Raw genomic sequence first — 18658 nt, 5'->3', positions numbered from 1 at the left:
CTGGAAGTCTTAACCACAGTAATGAGGCCAGAGAAAGAAATAAAGGGCATCCAAATATGGGAAAGGAGCAAGTCAAATTGTCCTGTTTGCAGATGACCTGATCTTATGTACAGTTAAACTCTCCTATATATTTCCTATCTCCTTATTTCTTTAGACTGCATTCTCAATAATTTTCTTTTATATGGTTCACTAATTTTCTCTTAAGGTGAGTCTAAGTTCCTGTTTAACCCACCTATTGATTTTTACTATTAATTATTATATTTTGACATTTATAAAAGTTCTCTTTTCCAAACCAGTCTCATCTTTTCCTATATTTTCAGTTCATTCTTTATATCTTTAATCATTAACACATGATGTTTTCTCATGTCTATCAGAGGATATCTATTTTTATGGTTTCTGGGATCTACTTCTACTACTGTTTCTCGTAGTGAATTTGTTCCCCATGCATTTTATAATTTTGTATCTAAGCTCATCTTCTGTAGAATCTCAGTGGGGAACCCAGTGGAAGAATATGACCTTTCAGAGATATTTTCTAATGGCTTCTGCCAGGTACACAATGGATATTACCAGCACAGAACATGTTTAAGTTAATCTCTTCACATGAAAATTCTAGTGTAAATCTAAGTGCCAAACTCGTGAGGTCAGGCCTGTGGTTATGATTTCTCAGAGTACTTCAATTTTTTTTTCATCTAGAGCCTAGACAGAAGAGCTTCTTTGTCATTGCTCTATGCCTTTGGGTGGATTTTTGTAGTCTAACTTCCCACCTCTCACTGGCCTAAGTCTTTATCTTTGTTGCCTAAGTCTTCATCTTTTTTCTCTATGTGGGAAGGAAACCAGAACAAAGAGGGAAAAACCTCTGTTACTAAGACCAGAAAATACCCATAAGACCTCCAGAATTTCAGCTTAGCTATTACAGCTTATGATTTCAGGTTCCTCTTCATATTTTATCCCTGGGGATTTTCCTTTCTTATGGGCTCAGTCCTACATTTAAAGAATCTTACATTTTATCCAGTATTTCCACTTTGCAATGAAAGGATTTCTGGTGAGATCATCGTGTTTCCAGAAACTAAAGTTCTTAAGTATTTCTCTAGTGTAAATTCTCAGAGGTAGAATTGCAAGTTTAGGAGTGTATTAGTCTGTTCTCACGCTTCTAATAAAGACATACCTGAGACTGGGTAATTTATAAAGGAAAGAGTATAATTGACTCACAGTTCCACATGACTGGGGAGGCCTCATAATGATGGCAGAAAGCGAATGAAGAGCAAAGTCACATATTACATGGCGGCAGGCAAGACAGCTTATGCAGGAGAATTTCCATTTATAAAACCATTAGATCTTGTGAGACTTATTCACTACCATGAGAACTGTATGGGGGTACTGCCCCCACGATTCAATTATCTCCACCTGACCCTGCCCATGACATGTGGGGATTATTACAATTTAAGGTGATATTTGGGTAGGGACACAGCCAAACCATATCAAAGAGACATATACATTTTTAATGCATCTTGTAGATGAAAATTTGAGAAGTAATGAGAGAAGTTCATCTTCTATGGAATATCTCTTTTTTTTTTTCTTTTGTGACAAGGTTTCACTCTGTCACCCAGGCTGGAGTACAGTGGCTCCATCACGGCTCACTGCACCTTCAACTTCCCAGGCTTAAGCGATTCTACTGCCTCAGTCTTCTGAGGAACTGAAACTAGAGGTGCATGCCACCATGCCTGGCTAATTTTTAAAATTTTTTGTAGATACGGGGTTTTACCATGTTGCCTAGGCTGGTCTTGAACTCCTGGGCTCAAGCAACCTATCCACCTCAGCCTCCCAAAGTGCTGGAATTACAGGCATGCGCCACCACACCCTGCCTGGAATATCTTAAGAGTATAATTCAAGATCATTATAATGAACTTAAGACAGTTTTCAAATTATTTTTTAATCTTTGGTTAACTAAATGTATGTTCAACTTGCCTCTCTTTCATTTTGAACTTTTCTTCTTTAATATATAACATCTATTTAATCATGAACTTCAGAAGTATAAATTTAAAAGATCTGGACATGCCCATGGGATGTGATGAACGATAATTTTCTAAAATCAGACCTGTAAATTTGTACTTCTACAAGGTGAGAACCTACCATATGTAAATTTCATTTTCACATCATTCACATATATACACATTGAAGGCTGGATGTGGAAATGAAGAACGGCACTGGGGATGGGGCAGGAATGAATTGTTGTGCACACTGTTATTTTTAGTGGCTCTCTCTTCTAGTCCTTAAACTGTCACAGAAGAATACCTTTGAACAAGCTACAAAATTCTGAAAGGTCACAACCCAGGAAGGCAGAGACTCCAGGAGCATGCATCAGAGAAGATGCAGATGGATAAACAAGCCATAAAGTGCACCATATTTTTTCTTTTCCAGCATTTCACCAAAGAGTTGACTCCAGGCTATTACCCTGTGAAAGTGAAATTTTAAAAGAGGCAATTCCAAACAAACCTACAGCAATCCCCAGTTGACTCACTTTCACCATCACTAATGAAACCCAGGAGGGTCTTGAAGTGAGGTGTGACAATGTGAGAGGCAGAGCAAAGATCACAGAGGTGAGAAACCTATCACCTCTGTTTTCATATCCTGAGGAGCATATGGGCCAGACTTAGCATGCCCATGGTTCTTGTGGCCAGGACAGCAGATAGACAACCACTGCTGTAATGCCCCCTCCTCCAGCCTAGTCCATCCATTTCAAAGGTGCCTTTGCTGAGAGCATTCACATCTTACAGCCACCTTGTACACTGTGAACAGAAGTAAGCATATCTTTCCTGAGGAACTAGGTGAATGCATCCATACTTGATAAGAATGAGACATGAGGCAAGAAGTAACTGGTCTAACCTGCTGACCAACTGGCTGTGTGGTCATGACTCTGGGTTCTGTAGCTGGAGAACGGATGAAGCTTATAAGATTTCATCTGTCTGATGTGAGTAAATGAAGTTGGTGTTGGAGCAGCTTTGGGAAAGGAGGGTTACATCTCTAGGAACTAAGATATTAGATATTAGGGCATTCTCTGCAGCAATTCTGCTTTTTATAGATCTCTGAATACTCCCCTGAGATCTTGGAAATAGGGCTTGCCAGCACTCTCAATGTGTCTAAAGAGTCAGAGTTAAGTCAATCATCATACAGGGTAAGGGGAGCCCTCTTCCATGATCACTTTTTATTTTCCCCAGGCTGAAACCTGGAGCCATAATCACACAAGCAATGGCAAAGTCCTAGGTGTCAGTGGAGCCACAGGCTGGAAATAGCCTGGGTCCCTGAAACACCGTGTGGAGGAGAGTGCTTGCCAACCAGGGACTCCCAATGGGACTTGAGCAAAAAATTACCCATCACTTTTTGATTTAATCTACCTTAATTATCATTCCAAAATTTCTTTTCATTATACTACTATATTAATTTCACTCTTTCCTGGATACTAGGTCTTTCTTTCACTTGGAAGTGTTTATTGAAGTATTCATTAAGTAATTTTTTAAAGGAAGGGTACTGAAGTAAACTTTCTGAATCTTTCATTTAAAAAAAATCCCCGTTTTATTCTCCCTTTATTAGATAGACTTTTCTGGACATAGGATTTTAGATTCAAAAGTATTTTCCCTGTGAATTCTGAAGGCATTGCTTTGTTGTCTTCTAGTTTCTGGTATTGCTGATGAGGCATTTACAATAGAAATAGTAGCAGGGGATTCAAACAAATGTGCAAAAGACAAATACAAGCAGCCTATATATATGAAAAGAAATCACTGTAAATGGACATCATTTATGAAAGAGAACCTCTTTTTATCCTATAAGATTGACAAATGTTATAAAAATAATAATACTCAGTATTGGTGCAGATTGGAGAAATGGATAACTTATACACTGTTAACAGATGTGAAAATTGGTATGAACTTTCCATGTTTATAATATTCAGTAGTAAAAGCAATTACTTTTACCTTTTTAGATGAAATTTTTTTTCTAGCTGAAAACAATTTTAAGTTCTTCCCTTTATCCTTGGGATAGTAAAAATTTTATGAAGGTGTATTTAGATAAAAATCTTTTTATATTCATCCGCTTAGCACTTGCTAGTCCATTTTCATCTTCCGTTTTGTTTCAGCCTCAGGGATTATAATGCTTTCTCAACTTTTTATTAGATGGATATTGTTCCTCCTGTATGTATCCTCTTTGTCGTTTTACATTTTTTCTCATGTTTTCTATTTTTTTCTGGCCTTTGCTTTATATTCTGAGATTCAAAGATTTTTTCCTCTTTGCTTTCTATTGATTTTCACCACTTTAATATTACATATTTTTAATTTTTGTAAACTCTGGGTTCCTTTACATATCAGCCTATTCTTGTTTTGTGGATGTAATTTCTTTATACAACCAGGTTGACCTACAAAGATCATAATTAGAACTTTTAAAAAGTTATCTTTTCCAGGAATTGTCTGTTTCAGTCAGTAAGATTTTTCTCATTTTTTTCTCCTTGGCTACCCACTTTGGTATTGCTGGTTTTCATGAAGTAACTGGTAATCTCTGGCTTTCTATTTCTATTCACAATCGAAAGCCATGTTGACTGATGTCAATAGCAGTCATATTTCCTCTCTACTTCGCTGTTATAAACAATAGATGCTCAAATAATCAGTGTAATTTTTGAAAATGTTAGTTTTCATCTACTAGAAATGGACCCACTTTAATAAAATATTTTAATTTTTCTATATTATGTACCTGTAACATTGACTGTACATAGCAGTTATAGCCTCATCTATATAGGAAATCTTTAACTTTGATTGGTCCCACTTAGAATTGTCTCATTAATACATCTCTTAAAAATCTATATTTTGAAGCTTTATTTGATAATTTTTTTAGAGTTAAAAACTCTTCATGGATATTTTGTTGAAAATATTTTAGGGGGAACTGAATTACATTTTAAAATATTAACACATTTTTATATATGAAAGAAAACCTATTTTGTTACAGGTGCTTATAATTTGTGGCTATGATTAATTGAAGCTTTACATGTATAATGTTTTTTTTAAAAGACTGGTGTAAATTATATAAAATTGAGATGGACACTATAAAAATAGTTGTATGACAACCACAATTATTTACAAAACAGACACATTAAGGGGAAATCGTGTATTGTTGGCAGAGATTATTTTGGCCTTTTAAAAAACTGATAGACTGATTGGCTGCATCAGCCTGTTGAAAAGTTTTTATTCAAATGATGCCAGGAGCATTTTCCATGACCCCACATTGCTATCTATTCACTTTTCACACACAGAGCCTTATTCTTGCTGGGGATCATAGTTAAGTTGTAGGGTAGATTGATCTCATCACAGCGAAGCCATTACATGTCCTTTGGTCTTCCTTATGCCTTTAGTCCATGCATGCTTCAAATCTGGGAAAAAACCCCACACATTTGGGCTGGAGAAACAAAGCAGCAGCCATTTCCTTGCCTTAGTTCTTGGCCCATAATGAAGTAAGAGCACGATGTGATGATTGGAGCCAGACCTATCCCTGGCCATGGGCACTGCAGCCGACCCAAACCTAATTAAGAAAGATCTCGAATAAACTTGGGTGAGGGCCAAAATCACTAGCCCCTTCAATCAATATTTTTGATATAAAAATTAGCAGCTGGGCTGAATAAAAGGGAGCGCTGTTATATGCCACAGCAAAACAAAGTCTCCTTTTGCTCCTATTCTGAACTTCTGTTGTTGGATATTATATTGGTTTGTATCTGTGATAACTTCTCAGAGCAGTTGACTTGCAAATGTCAGAATTCAGCCTCCCATTTGGACCACGGGATGCAATGAAAATTAGAATAACCAGTCCCTACATTAAACCCAGATTGGCATGGGAATCAACCTTTTCCAAATGAAACTGGTTTCACTTGTTCCCTTATTCTTGATTGAATTACTCCTGCTAATATGTAACATTTAGCTAAAATAACTTTTCAAGAAAATTGATTTGATAAGGAAGAGGATAAACATTCTAAGAAAAAACAATCTACCATCAAAGTCTTGGAAGTCCTCTGTATGCACTGCTAATCCCCGCATAACTTGAATATACTTGCCTTCCAAGATGAAGCCATTATTAATCTCTACAAGAGTACTTGGAAGATAATGTTGCAGTTCTTAATATCGTGTCTGGCACGTGGTAAGTGTCTAAAAATGATTGCTTTATTGCCTTTCAAGACACCACGTATTGACTTTAGAAATAATTTCTAGTTTTAATCCAGGGAATTTACATGCAGGCTATACAATAGGGAAAGAAAAGGCTAACATTTGACTCCTTTTGATGCCTTTGTTATCCTGAAGACTTATCTTTTAATGAGGTTGAAAAGAAGAATAAATTAAGACACCCCTTCCTTTTAGAGATACTCAGTAAAATGTTTACTGATAATATGATTTCTGGGGTGTGCTTCAAAGTAATCTGGTGAGCGAGGGAGTGAAATGGGTTGGGGAATAGAAGAAAAGACTGGCCATAAATTGGTAATGTTTGAAGCTGGGTAATAGGTACATGTGGGCTCATTATACTATTCAATTTTACTGTATGTTTAACATTTTCTGATATAAAACTTTAAAAAAAATGGATCAATTAGAAATCATTTAAAAAATAATAAATCACAGCTGAGTCCCTTCCCAGGCATTGTTGTCAGCTCAACAGACCTGCCCAAGGTAATGCCTGGACCCACACCTCTACTGATAGCTTGCATCTGGCATCCTTGTCAGTTTGACTTGACCCTAAAGGACCATCTCAGTTGCCCAGTTTCCATGGAATTGGCTGAGGCCTTTGCTATGATAACATCATAGTTCAACTTCTTCCTCTTTCCAATCCTGTTCCCTTACTCTTAGGTTTGTATGGTACCATTGTAGGTGGTCTCAGTGGTGTGCTAGTAAATGTTTAACAGCCAGCTCTCTAGAGCCCTGACTTGTAGTGTCTGCCAATTTCCATGGTGTAAATACTCCCATTGTGGCCATTTTCAAGCTACCAATCTGATGTCACTGAATGAGGAATTAGAAAGAAATGTGCACAATTGGTTCTTGTGACAGTGCAAGCCAGCTCCAGCCACCCCTACCAATTTTCCCAGTGGAATTCCTAAATACAAATCTCTACCTCAGTCTTTTTTCAGGGTAACCTAAACTAAATCAACAGAAAACCATCAATTATTTTCATATTATTTTTATTTATTTTAAAACTAACATTTTACAGGCACAATAAAGTGAAATTGGTCATTTCAAATGTTTCAGTGAAACATACATTTCTCTCTGTCTTTCTCACACACTCACAGACACATGCACACACACACACATACACATGCACACCCCACGTACATCATGACACCATAAGACAATGTCCTGCAATAATTACCTAAAAATATTTAAAATACAGACTCTTTAATTTTCTAAACATTACGCAGCTGAGTAGGGCATTCTAAAGAACAGACTTCAAATTGTTGTTCTTACTGTTTTGAGACCAGGAAACATTGCCAAAAATTCACCAGATGCTGTTCTTAATTGCTGTTATTACAATTGTTATTATTGCTATAAATCAAAATATATATTTAAGAGTTAATGTTTCATCATCATCAGAACTTAGGTTTTTAAATCAGAGTAGGCCATTTATAATATTTGCTCTCTGAAGAAAAATACAAAAGAATATTGTTTGTTTGAAGAACTGTTAAGACTTTTACCCTACTGAAGAGCTGTTGTTGGAATAAATAAATAATCAGAGGTTGAAGGTTGTTTTTTAAAGAGCAGGAAAAGAAAACAGAAGAAAGATACTACATTCAGGCCGGGCACAGTGGCTCATGCCTGTAATCCTAGCACTTTGGGAGGCCGAGGCGGGAGGATCACCTGAGGTCAGGAGTTCGAGACCAGCCTGACCAACATGGAGAAAGCTTGTCCTACTAAAAATAGGAAATTAGCCGTGCTTGGTGGCACATGCCTATAAACCCAGCTCCTCAGGAGGCTGAGGCAGGAGAATCGCTTGAATCTGGGAGGCGGAGGTTGCAATGAGCCGAGATCTTGCCATTGCACTATAGCCTGGGCAACAAGAAGAACAAAACTCTGTCTCAAAAAAAAAAAAAAAAAAAAGAAAGAAAGAAAAGAAAGATACCACATTCAAAGCAAATGGGCATCTTATAGGGAATGATACAGAAAACTGAAGAAGGAATAATTTTACCCAAATGAATGGCAGATTGTTCTTCAGTATTGGATCCATTTTTGTAGAAAGAGAAGTTACTTGGAAAATGGGAACAAAATGTCCCAATGAGAAGAGAAGGTTGACTGTGGAATAAATTAATTTTACCAGTATATATACACTTAATTATGAACAAGAGAATCAGAACAAGGTTCCTGCTATTAGAGTCAATTGGTTTATTAAATTAGAGTTTGAATAATGTTCTTAAATTTTGGCATAGATTACAATCACCCAGGAAGGCTGGTTAAAAACATGGATTCCTGGGCACTACAACTATTATGTTTCAGTAAAGGTCTGGTGTAGGGCCCAGGGGTTTGGATTTTAGCCAGCTTCCTAGTAAATTCCAAAGCCTGTCGTCTCTGTAAAATCAAAGCATGCTGAAAGGCAATATGGTTAAACGTCCATGACACCATCGTTTCATAATGAGATTAGGAATAAGTCTATGCCATTTCCTTATTATACAGAGATAGCCTCCTTACAAATATCATCTGGAACCTTTATCTTCTGCTTTCCTGAAGGTCATTTTCAAGAACATCTTCCATTTATTTCTCAACCAACCAGATTTTCATCTATACTTTTATACAATTGCTTACTCCGTAAAGGAAAAATGCATATGTGTATGTGTGTGTGCATGTGTGTAAATGTGAACAGAAGGGCTGAGGGCGCATAACATTATAGAAAATTCTCTTTTCCAACAGATCTAACCAAAGACACATTTTTGGCTCTGATATAATTATCAAGACTCAATAATCAAATAATTTTAATCATGAATTAAAATAATGAACTTATTAGCCTAGCATTTGAGAGCTTTTTCTTAAAAAAATTAAAAATCTCATTATTCACAATCACCCTCCTAATTACCCTTATTCTATATGACATACACGCTAATATTATTGGCCCTATGGAGCTTGGGCACCTTCTAATGCACTGTGGAAGCATTCTACTTGGATTATACCTGTATATCAACAGTTGTTCTCATACCTGTATATTCAACATGGACTCTCTGACAAAAACAGGTCCTTTTGTACATTGCAGTGTAATAAATTGTCCCTGCACTCTTGGATCTTGATGAAAAGAGACTAACTTCCTCCCTGCCTTCCATGCTGGGTGGGGGTAAGTAGTTTCCCACAGTGAATTAGACCCAATATCCTCCATGAAAGTAATAATAGTGGACATTCCTGCTCATGAAGACACTCGTGTAGGGGCTTAAAACTTGAAGGGTAGATGTGAAGGTGTGTGTAAAGATCACAGACAGATCCAGAAAGGAAGGAAGATGTTTATTGCTTTCCATACCTTGTGGAAGGACTAGATATCTCGCTGTCTTTTTGACCTCATGTTTCCTTTATAGAACTCAAGGCATTTATGCATTTTGGACAATTAACTAGCAATAATTTCATTTAAATGCACATATTCAAGAGATGAGAACAGTATGTCTCCCTTTCTTTGCATATTTATGACACATTTTCTTTGCACAAATAATGCTGCATCAGTTTCATTGAGAAGAGTTGGAATTTTGTTATCAAAATCATTGGACGGGAAACGGCATTTTCAGAACCCACTTCTTTTCCTCTTTCACTAACTGTATTCCTTACAACTTGTAAACATTCATGAAGAACTCTATCATTGTGATCCATTTTTAAACCAATGTGCCCCCTTGGAGTTATAATTTCCCCATAAAAAACTTTCCATGCTGATCACTTTTTTTCCTTTAATACGCTTTGAGCATCAGGGCACATTGCTCCATCCATCGCAGGCGCTGCGGGTGGAGTTTCTATCTCAGTGCACGGCATGAAAGCGTGGGTCCATCTGTGCCACACAAAACCAAGCCTCTCTTGAAGTGATTTGTTTACAGTGTCATTTGATGGAGTGGAATGTTCTGCAACTCATTCGAACTGTTACAGAAGCTTTGCTAAAAGGTCACCACTGCTCTCTAGAATTTCCAAATTTGGGCACCATCTGGGAGCTTGTTAAAGATAAGGTTCTCCATGGGCTTTTTCCATACAAACTAGATCAGATTAACAAAAGGCTACTTTTCCATGGAGGTTTGTGTTCATATTGAGAAGAAGAGAGAGCGAGAAAGAGAGAACACAGGTAAATTACAGTTAGTTATCTCAAAGTGTGCAAGCCCACTTTCTCCCAATTCAGAGGGCATGTAACAAGTGACAGTACAATTTAATAGGCCTAAACAAGGGTGTTGGTCTTGAAAAAGTTAGAATTTGCTTTTAAATGTCCTTCTTGAATCAATGCATTCTTCAAATATAGTCTTGGGAGTCAATTCTAAAGGACACTGAATTTCACCATCTACTCAAAATTCAATAGGAAAATGACAACTAATTCCTTAAGGTAATAGAGGCTGTGCAGGGTAAGCATTCACCATGCACTGCACCAACAAGCTTCAAATTGTTGTAACTACCATTTTAGTCTAGACCTAAAAGTGTCTTGTGCTTGCTTTCTGCCCCCTTTCTTATGAAACAAACATCTTGAATTTTCCAAACCTCAAAAGCTCAGCTGTAAAACTGTAGGAGACCAGCAAGAGAAAAAGGAAAATTTCCTTCAAAGACGTCTCTAGTCGCAGTTGATCAGTTCTGCTTTCCCCCTCGAAACATTAACTATGTCTTTTGATACTTGTCTGTGAAAAACGTCCAAATGTGACAAATGGTAGAATCAACATTTCTTTACCCTCCTGCCTGGAACTTCCCATGATACAGATGAGTTCTAGCTGATGCTTTTATGAGTGGAACAAGGAAGGTGGCTACTGTCCACCACACTCACTCACATCTGCAGATGGAATAAGTAAACACATAGTGAACTTACTGAATAAAAATTTTAAATTCTCTCATTTGCGTTTGGTTGGAATCCCTGAAAGGGTCTGCACAGTAGCAGCTAAAACACAGGCTCATTGCCATTAAAAATATTCTCAGAAGTGTGTGTGTGTGTATTTCTAGTAGAATACTTGGAAGAAGAGAGACTTAAATCTGGAATCATGTTTTCGTCTCTGCAGTCCAAGCTGGAGACATTGAAAACAACAACGTCTCCCTCAGTTCAATCAAGCTGGTCTGGGAACCAAAATTGTCCTGAGGAAGGGGGAGAAATCCATTTATATTCCTTGTGAGGCAAGGAGGGAGGTCTTTCTCGCAAAGTCTTTATGTGTCATTCAGGACCAGGAAACTTAATCTTCGAGTTCAAAGCTCATCTCATCATAGAGCTCAGGACGTGCTGACTTCTTGTGCCGGGAATATTTCAGTTGCAGGAGATCACCCATTTCATCAAGAGCTTCCAAAACCTGCAATGAGATTGCTTTCCAATAGCTATCATTGAACACCTAAGTAGCCCTGCTTTGCAGAGCCCAGGTTAATAGCAAGCCTCACAAAGACACACAGTCTTATTTTGCTAGCTTCTTTGATTTTAAAGAAAAGAAGCAAGATCCGTACCATTAAGTTGTGGTGTAAGACCCTAGAGGAATGTTAGATGCTAATTAATTTTATTTAGTGGTCTAACTCCATACAATGAATGTTTATTTTATTTTGAGAGTGTGAAGAGAAGAATAAAAACATGTGACCCATGCTTACCCTTAAAAGGTTTTATTTTAAAATGTAGTGACTTATATGTAATCTTGTGGAAGAAAAAGATCAGGTTGCAGAATGCATTTGAAGTTATATCTTCATGACACAGCAAACCACCTGGCCAAGAACAAAGTGGAATGTTGCGGGAGCTGATGAACATTATCCTCTGTCCTCTCATGCTACCCCAGGCCTCCTGCTTTTAAATACTCATCTCTGTGTCCCAGAAAATACTAGAACTTAACTCACAGGGACTGAGAACTCGTCTGTTTCAACTCTCTTACTTTAGGCGGGTACACGTATCCCCCATTTTACACATGAAACAACTGAGATCCAGAAAGTAAAAAAAGATAGTTTTCTGAGAACACATGGACACAGGAAGGGGAACATCACACACCAGGGACTGTTGTGGGGTGGGTGGAGGGGGGAGGGATAGCATTAGGAGATATACCTAATGCTAAATGATGAGTTAATGGGTGCAGCACACCAACATGGCACATGTATACATATGTAACAAACCTGCACGTTGTGCACATGTACCCTAAAACTTAAAGTGTAATAATAATAAAATTAAAAAAAAGGTCATTTTCAATTCTAGTATATCACTAATCCTATGGTATTGGTCATGCCTTTTTAACCTTTCTGAGCCTGGTTTTCTTAACCTGCCAAATGAGGAGGAAGATAATATTAGGGTCTAATGCTTTGAAAAGGTAAGGTGAGGGTTGTTAATGTTAGAATGGGTGACTAATAGATCTTATGGACTTTCCTCTTTGGGAAATCTTTCAAACTGACATTAATTAAGATTTCCTCCAACATGTTAAGAGTAATTGATTTCTTGGTGGTAGGAGTATGAGTATTTAAAATGTTCTTCCCTGTTTTTCTAAATTTCCTACATCAAATCTCAGTACTAAGAAAAAGTAACCAAAGTTATCTTTAAAATGACACCTCTCTGGGATAGTTTCTATCAATCTTTGCTGAAGATGGGGGATGGACTAGTTCAGTGGTATCCAAAGTGAAGGATCTGCACATTTGGGGCATCTGTGAGATAACTGATGGAGGATGCAGGAGGAAAACATTAGGATTTCTTTCTTTTTTTTTTTTTTTTTTGAGACAGAGTCTCACTCTGTTGCCCAGGCTGGAGTACAGTGGCACGATCTCGGCTCACTGCAACCTCTGCCTCCTGGGTTCAAGTGATTCTCCTGCCTCAGCCTTTTGAGTAGCTGGGATTACAGGCACATGCTACCATGCCTGGCTAATTTTTGTATTTTTAGTAGAGATGGGGTTTCACCATGTTGGCCAGGCCAGTCTCGAACTCCTGACCTCAGGTCATCCGCCCACATCAACTTCCCAAAGTGCTGAGATTATAGGCATGAGCCACTGTGCCCGACCTCTACTCATTTTTATCTCAACCTTTTAAACTTTTATTTGTTTGTCTCTTATATAATGTACATAATATATTGGTATTGCATATATCATTTATAAAGAATTTATGTTAATGTCTGCTGATCCAAGACCACCCAGAACACACTCATGATCAAAGTTAGGTTTCTTTAGCTTGCTGGGATGGGAGAGGGAGGACACTGCGGAAGAACCATGGACATCTTAGTGACAGGAAGATGGGAGCGGCTTCTCACTGCATTTGAGCTTGTGCCTGAGATGACTCTAAGGAAGCAGGGACCAGTTCTGGGTTGGACGCTGTTAACAAGTGGGAGCAGTTCACTGGCTGGCTATATATTTATAATTTCTATCTGAAAGGCGAGAGAATGAAAGCAAGGCTAGAGTTGTTATTGGTGAATGAGCAACTGTCACACATGTCAGTCAGAAGAGGGAGACATTAAGTATTGTGGTTTGTCTCTGTCTTGTCCAAATGTGGTCACAGAGTGCATTTGTCTAATATTATTTCTAGTCTATGAGCCTTTAGGTTCAATTGCTACCTTAATGTACTGGCTGTTCATTAGGGTCATTTTCCACTTTCTCTTACATGTACTTAAGAAACTGCTCAAAATTTTCTGTTGAGATGGGCGCATGATCTCAATAGTTTAGAGGCATTTATCTAGATGATTGATGTCTCAGTGTCCTTTCAAAGCAGGTGTTTTGTAGCAATTAAGAAGTTGTGAAGAGAATCACATACATGAATACCTCAATGCTGCTTGGAGCACAAAATTACAAATTCATCCATACTGTGTGTCCCTCCTGCCATCTCAGGGAACTTGCTTCTTGGCCATGCTCTCTTCTCTCCCTTCTGTGCAAGGTCCCCTCTTCACTGTCTTCTTCCCTTAATGTGTAAACATGCTCAAGCTTTCTCCATTTTCAAAAGTATTTTCTAAACCTATTTTTCTTTCTACAGTCAGACTTCTTGAAAGTTTTGCCTGTCTTTTCTTAACACCAACTCATTTCATTTAAAAGAAACAATTTGTTAAAATTCACATTCTGGAAATACATACTCATTTTAGAGAATCTGGGAAATATAGAAGGGCGTAAAGAAAACAAAGTTCACTCATCTCAAAACCTGGTTAGCTCAGTTGTTAACATGCTACTCAATAATTTGTACTGTGTACCTACTGTGTACAATACACTGGTTTATGTTTTGAGGCTATACTGGTGAAGATGAAGGACACGGCAACTCTCTCTCTCTGTGTGTGTGTGTGTGTGTGCACATGTGTACATGTATAATTTCAAACTCAAATTATCCTCTTTACTCTTTTATTCTTTTGTTATTTCTGTTCCCTTCATTCCCTTAAAATGCCTACTCGACGGAACATCAAGTTCCTACTAATTGCTAATCCAATAGTTTCTTGTCATCCCTCACTGCATTTAAACTTCCTGCAGTTTTGAGGGGCATTTTGACCCTCCTCCTGCTTGAAACTTTCTCCTCTGTGTGGAGTTTAATACTACACTGAATATGTCTTTCCTGACTGCTCTAGTTCCATGTAAGTCTGGGTCCCCACCTGTGATTCCTGTATCTACCCTGGAATGTAGGCACTCCCCAGGAGTCTGCCCTGTTCACTCTTGCTCATATCTGGACAATTACATCTTCTATTGTTGGCTGTAAAGATCCCTCAGTTCCCTAAACTATAGCAGTTCCAGCTTTGCATACTCTCCTAAGCTCTAGAATCTTATTTTTCTTCTATAGGTGGGCCATGGACACATAGTCTCAACGTGTCTAGGACTGAGCTCATTCTATTCCCCCACTCCCACTGAAAATTTGCTGTTCCTTACTGCATACTTTATCTCATTTAAGTGCTTCACCATCCTTCCATTTATCAGGGCTAAAGACCTCAAATTGTCTTTGATTCTCTCTTCCCACATATGCACCGCATCCAATCATTTGTCAAGTCATGGCAGCTCCATTCATTTGTAATATTTGTTCATGGATTAGTTTCTTTTGTTTCCACTACCATTAGCCTTGTCATCTCTTGTTTTGTTTAAATAGCTACATCTTAGGTCCTTTCGTTTTGCCCCTTTCCTCTCCAGTTCATTTGTCACGTTTATTTCATAATGACATGATTGTGTCACTCCACTGATTGGAAGTCTTGAATGGAGCTCGATAACCTTTATTAAAAAGGCCTGGCTCAAAAGCCACCTCCCCTGTGAATCTTCTCCACTCTAATAATTCACCCCACCTTCATGCTCCCACAGTCTTCTATATTTCTTCTTCAAGATTCATTCATTCTGTCTGGTATTATATGTGTTGCTTGTTTATTAGCATCTTCTCCTAGACTTTTTGCCCCAGGTTTGCACATAGTTGACTCTCAATAGTGTTTGCAAAACTGCATTTATGTTATGTGACTCTTCCCATTAACTCCAAACTGAGTAGATGGTTTAGTTCCCTGATATTACTCATTCATATAATAATGGAAATCGAGGGACAATAAAAGGCAATTTTAAAATCATTTCCGCCTCACTTAGGTGCTGCTGTAATGTAGATTTGTTCTTGTTGGTTTTCCAACATGTTGCTTAGCTAGGTCATATTTTATTATGGCAGATTTAGTGGCTATGAAAAATGTCAGGATGCATGTAATTAAGTCTAAAACAGCATTTTAGACCAGCTTTTGCATTTAAGATCAAGTAAATAGAACAACATTTGGCTACTCAGTCTTTTGTAGGAAACCAAAACACTGATTGAAATCTTCACTAAACTGATTTTCTTTTCTATCTACGGAGTGGTCACAGTGTTGGCTGTTGTTGACGTGCTCTTGTTTTTTGGCAGTGACTTTTGTCAGTGTTATTTTCCTAAATCACCCAAGAGAAACCCAGAGAACCCTAAGCTGTCTCAATAAAAGGACTTGCTTTGAATCCAAGGTACCAGTACTGAGATCCTGTTGGCCTGTGGTGTACTCACCGTGTCTAACATCTCCCGGGTATGTGCCGCTGAAACACAAAACCGAGCCCGAGCTTCTGCGAGTGGAGTGGCTGGAAATCCCACGACCACCACTCCAATTTTTTTCTCTAACATATGCCTTGCAAAAGCCCTTAAGGAAAAGCAAAAAAAGAAAAAAAAAGTGGTTAGTTGGGAAAAAGACAAAATTATCCTTACAAAAAAGGAATATGGTTAATTGATTTTTTCTTTTTTCTTTTTTATGATAATAAGTGGAAGATGATTGAGGTTTTTAAACTTCTGTCAAATACAATTGACAAATAAACAGGCAGTCAGACACTTGGTGCCACTCATGATGGTGTGTGTGGTATTATGGGTCTGACACACTCATTAGATAATTGTGGATATTGAGTCTTTGACACCAAGCAGAAAATGCTGATGTTTATGACTCTGGTTTAACAAATCTGCAGTGATATAAAATCCATCTGCAGTAACCCTAGGTATAAAAACCAAACAGTTCTTCTAATGCAATTCCATAAAGAAAGAATCTATATTAATTGTAAATGTATATGTTTTAAAAACTTAATACCAATAATATCATTGGAAATTTCAATGAGCCTATACTTAATGAGTATAATTTGAAGACCAAGATCAGAGGGTCTGTAGTATCCAACCCCAAGCCAATATTCCCACTGCAGCGCCAAAGATTATATTTTCCATCAAATCAGAGATAAGAAATAGCAAGGTCTCCTGATTGTTTCATATGTGAATGAACATAACCAGGGATGCACAGGGATAATAAACTCAGCGACTGAGTTTAAGAGGAATGGGGAGGAAGGCAGATCAGGAAAGAAGTGTTCAAGCAGAGAACCTTACAGCCTACAGGACGTAAGTCATAGAACTAGAAAGCTGTCTGATGCAGGGTAAAACCTTCATAAGCTATGATTCCTTCCCTTTATCCTTCTAGTCTCTTTCTTTTCCAGAGCTATCTCTGCAATAATTCTAGAATATCAAGCGTCAAAGGCTGTAAATACCTTGTGCTGAGAGCCAAGGTCAGACAAAAAGGCACGTACTCCCAAGTGACTCTTTTTCCCCTTTGGGCTCTGTTAGTCTTTGCAGGAAAACTTAATTACTGAGTGACTTTACCCAGAAGTGAGGTAAATGCCTCAGAACTGTTCTTAGCATTAAGAGATTGCAGGTGTATTATTTTAGGCTGGAAGCTGACAGCACCAGAGAAACATTCCAATCACAGCTCAGGAAGAATTCTTGAACCAGACGTGGAGAATAAGCCTGCTCTTCCATTCACTTGTTTTGCTGTTGAGCAGTCTGCATTTTGGTTGTTTCAGATAGAACATAGGTTATCAGATGAAGCAATGGAGACTGCAGGACCTACAAGACACACAGCCTCTCTGGCTCCCTGGCTTGGGCGAGGCAAGATTAGCCCTTTGATTTCAACTAGGAAGGTTAGAAGGAGATGAAGCTTTCTAGCTGAGAAAGCTTGAAAACAGAGGCTGTTCTTTCTCTTTCTTGATCACCCTACGGAAGGCTGCCCACGGAACTGCACAGAATGAGAGCTCATAATTGTCTGAGAAACAAGTCAAGTGCTTTTATTGCTAGAGTACAAACCACCTGACCCATGATCTCAGGCCAGTTTTCGGGACTCCCAGAAGACCGCTTTCACTGTCTGCATGTTTCTCTTTGTACCAAAGGAAGCACGTTTTGCCAAAGAGTGCAGGGCAAAATATATGACTCTGTTGATTCATTAGTCTAATCTGGCATCTCCCTGGAGCACTTTTGAATTTAAACCTTAGACTACTAAAGCTAGTGTTCTTAAGTTAATATATATGATTGCACTGGAAATTTTATATAATGAGCCTCTGTGTTTGTACTCCCCAAAGCAATTGGCAATAGGCTAAAAGAAACTAAACTGTGTGAAATAATAATAATGATAATAAACAGCATTGCATTGTATGCAGAATCACTACCTCTTGTATAACACCATCTTCCAAGTGTATTACATGAACACGGGAAAAAAATGCAAACTCTTTACCAAGTACCAAATACAATACATTCTTGATTATTTAAGTGTATGTTTTATGGGTAAAATCACATTACACAGCTCTACAGAAGATTCCAGTGGTAGAGTTATAACAAGGCTTTGTTCAAAAGGATAACTGGCTACAGACTATATTTTCATTCTGCATAGTAGGAAATGTGGAGAGATCACCATTCTTTAATAAAATCAAAGGTTTTTAAATGACCAAATGAAAGAAGTGCTTCCACGGTGGCTTATACAATTAACACCCTATTTCAAAAAATGTCTCTACATATAAACTTCCAACAAAGAAATATCACAGAAGGAAACAAAGCCAGACAGCAGGGCAAACTCTTGCCAGCAACTCCTACCTGTAATAGATAATATTACCTTTTGTAACTAACCTGTTCTCTTTCCTTAGTTGACCCAGATTTTTTTTTCTGTTTGTAGTGATTATTGCCTTTTGAATCACCAATGATGACATTAAAAATAATTATACTCTGCGTGGCTTTAATGAGATGTGCATTTTTT

The 18658-nt window shown here is 37.9% G+C and overlaps 1 protein-coding gene across 9 annotated transcripts in view; it reads right to left on the bottom strand.

Moving 5' to 3' along the window:
* Positions 1 to 7212: 7212 nt before the first annotated feature.
* SPTLC3 (serine palmitoyltransferase long chain base subunit 3) overlaps positions 7213 to 18658 on the bottom strand; it is a 247582-nt gene continuing 236136 nt past the window's right edge. For all 9 annotated transcript variants that reach the window (XM_054542014.2, XM_054542016.2, XM_054542021.2 and 6 more), the window contains 2 exons: positions 16117 to 16246; positions 7213 to 11497 (listed from right to left, as the gene is read on the bottom strand). In XM_054542014.2, coding sequence (XP_054397989.1) covers positions 11384 to 11497; positions 16117 to 16246 — 244 coding nt within the window. In that variant the 3' untranslated portion in view covers positions 7213 to 11383. The remainder of the gene's footprint in view (positions 11498 to 16116; positions 16247 to 18658) is intronic.

Source organism: Pongo abelii, chromosome 21 (genome assembly GCF_028885655.2).
Source record: "Pongo abelii isolate AG06213 chromosome 21, NHGRI_mPonAbe1-v2.0_pri, whole genome shotgun sequence".
NCBI classification, from domain to species: Eukaryota; Metazoa; Chordata; class Mammalia; order Primates; family Hominidae; genus Pongo; species Pongo abelii.
This window is presented reverse-complemented; position numbering and strand designations above follow the sequence as displayed.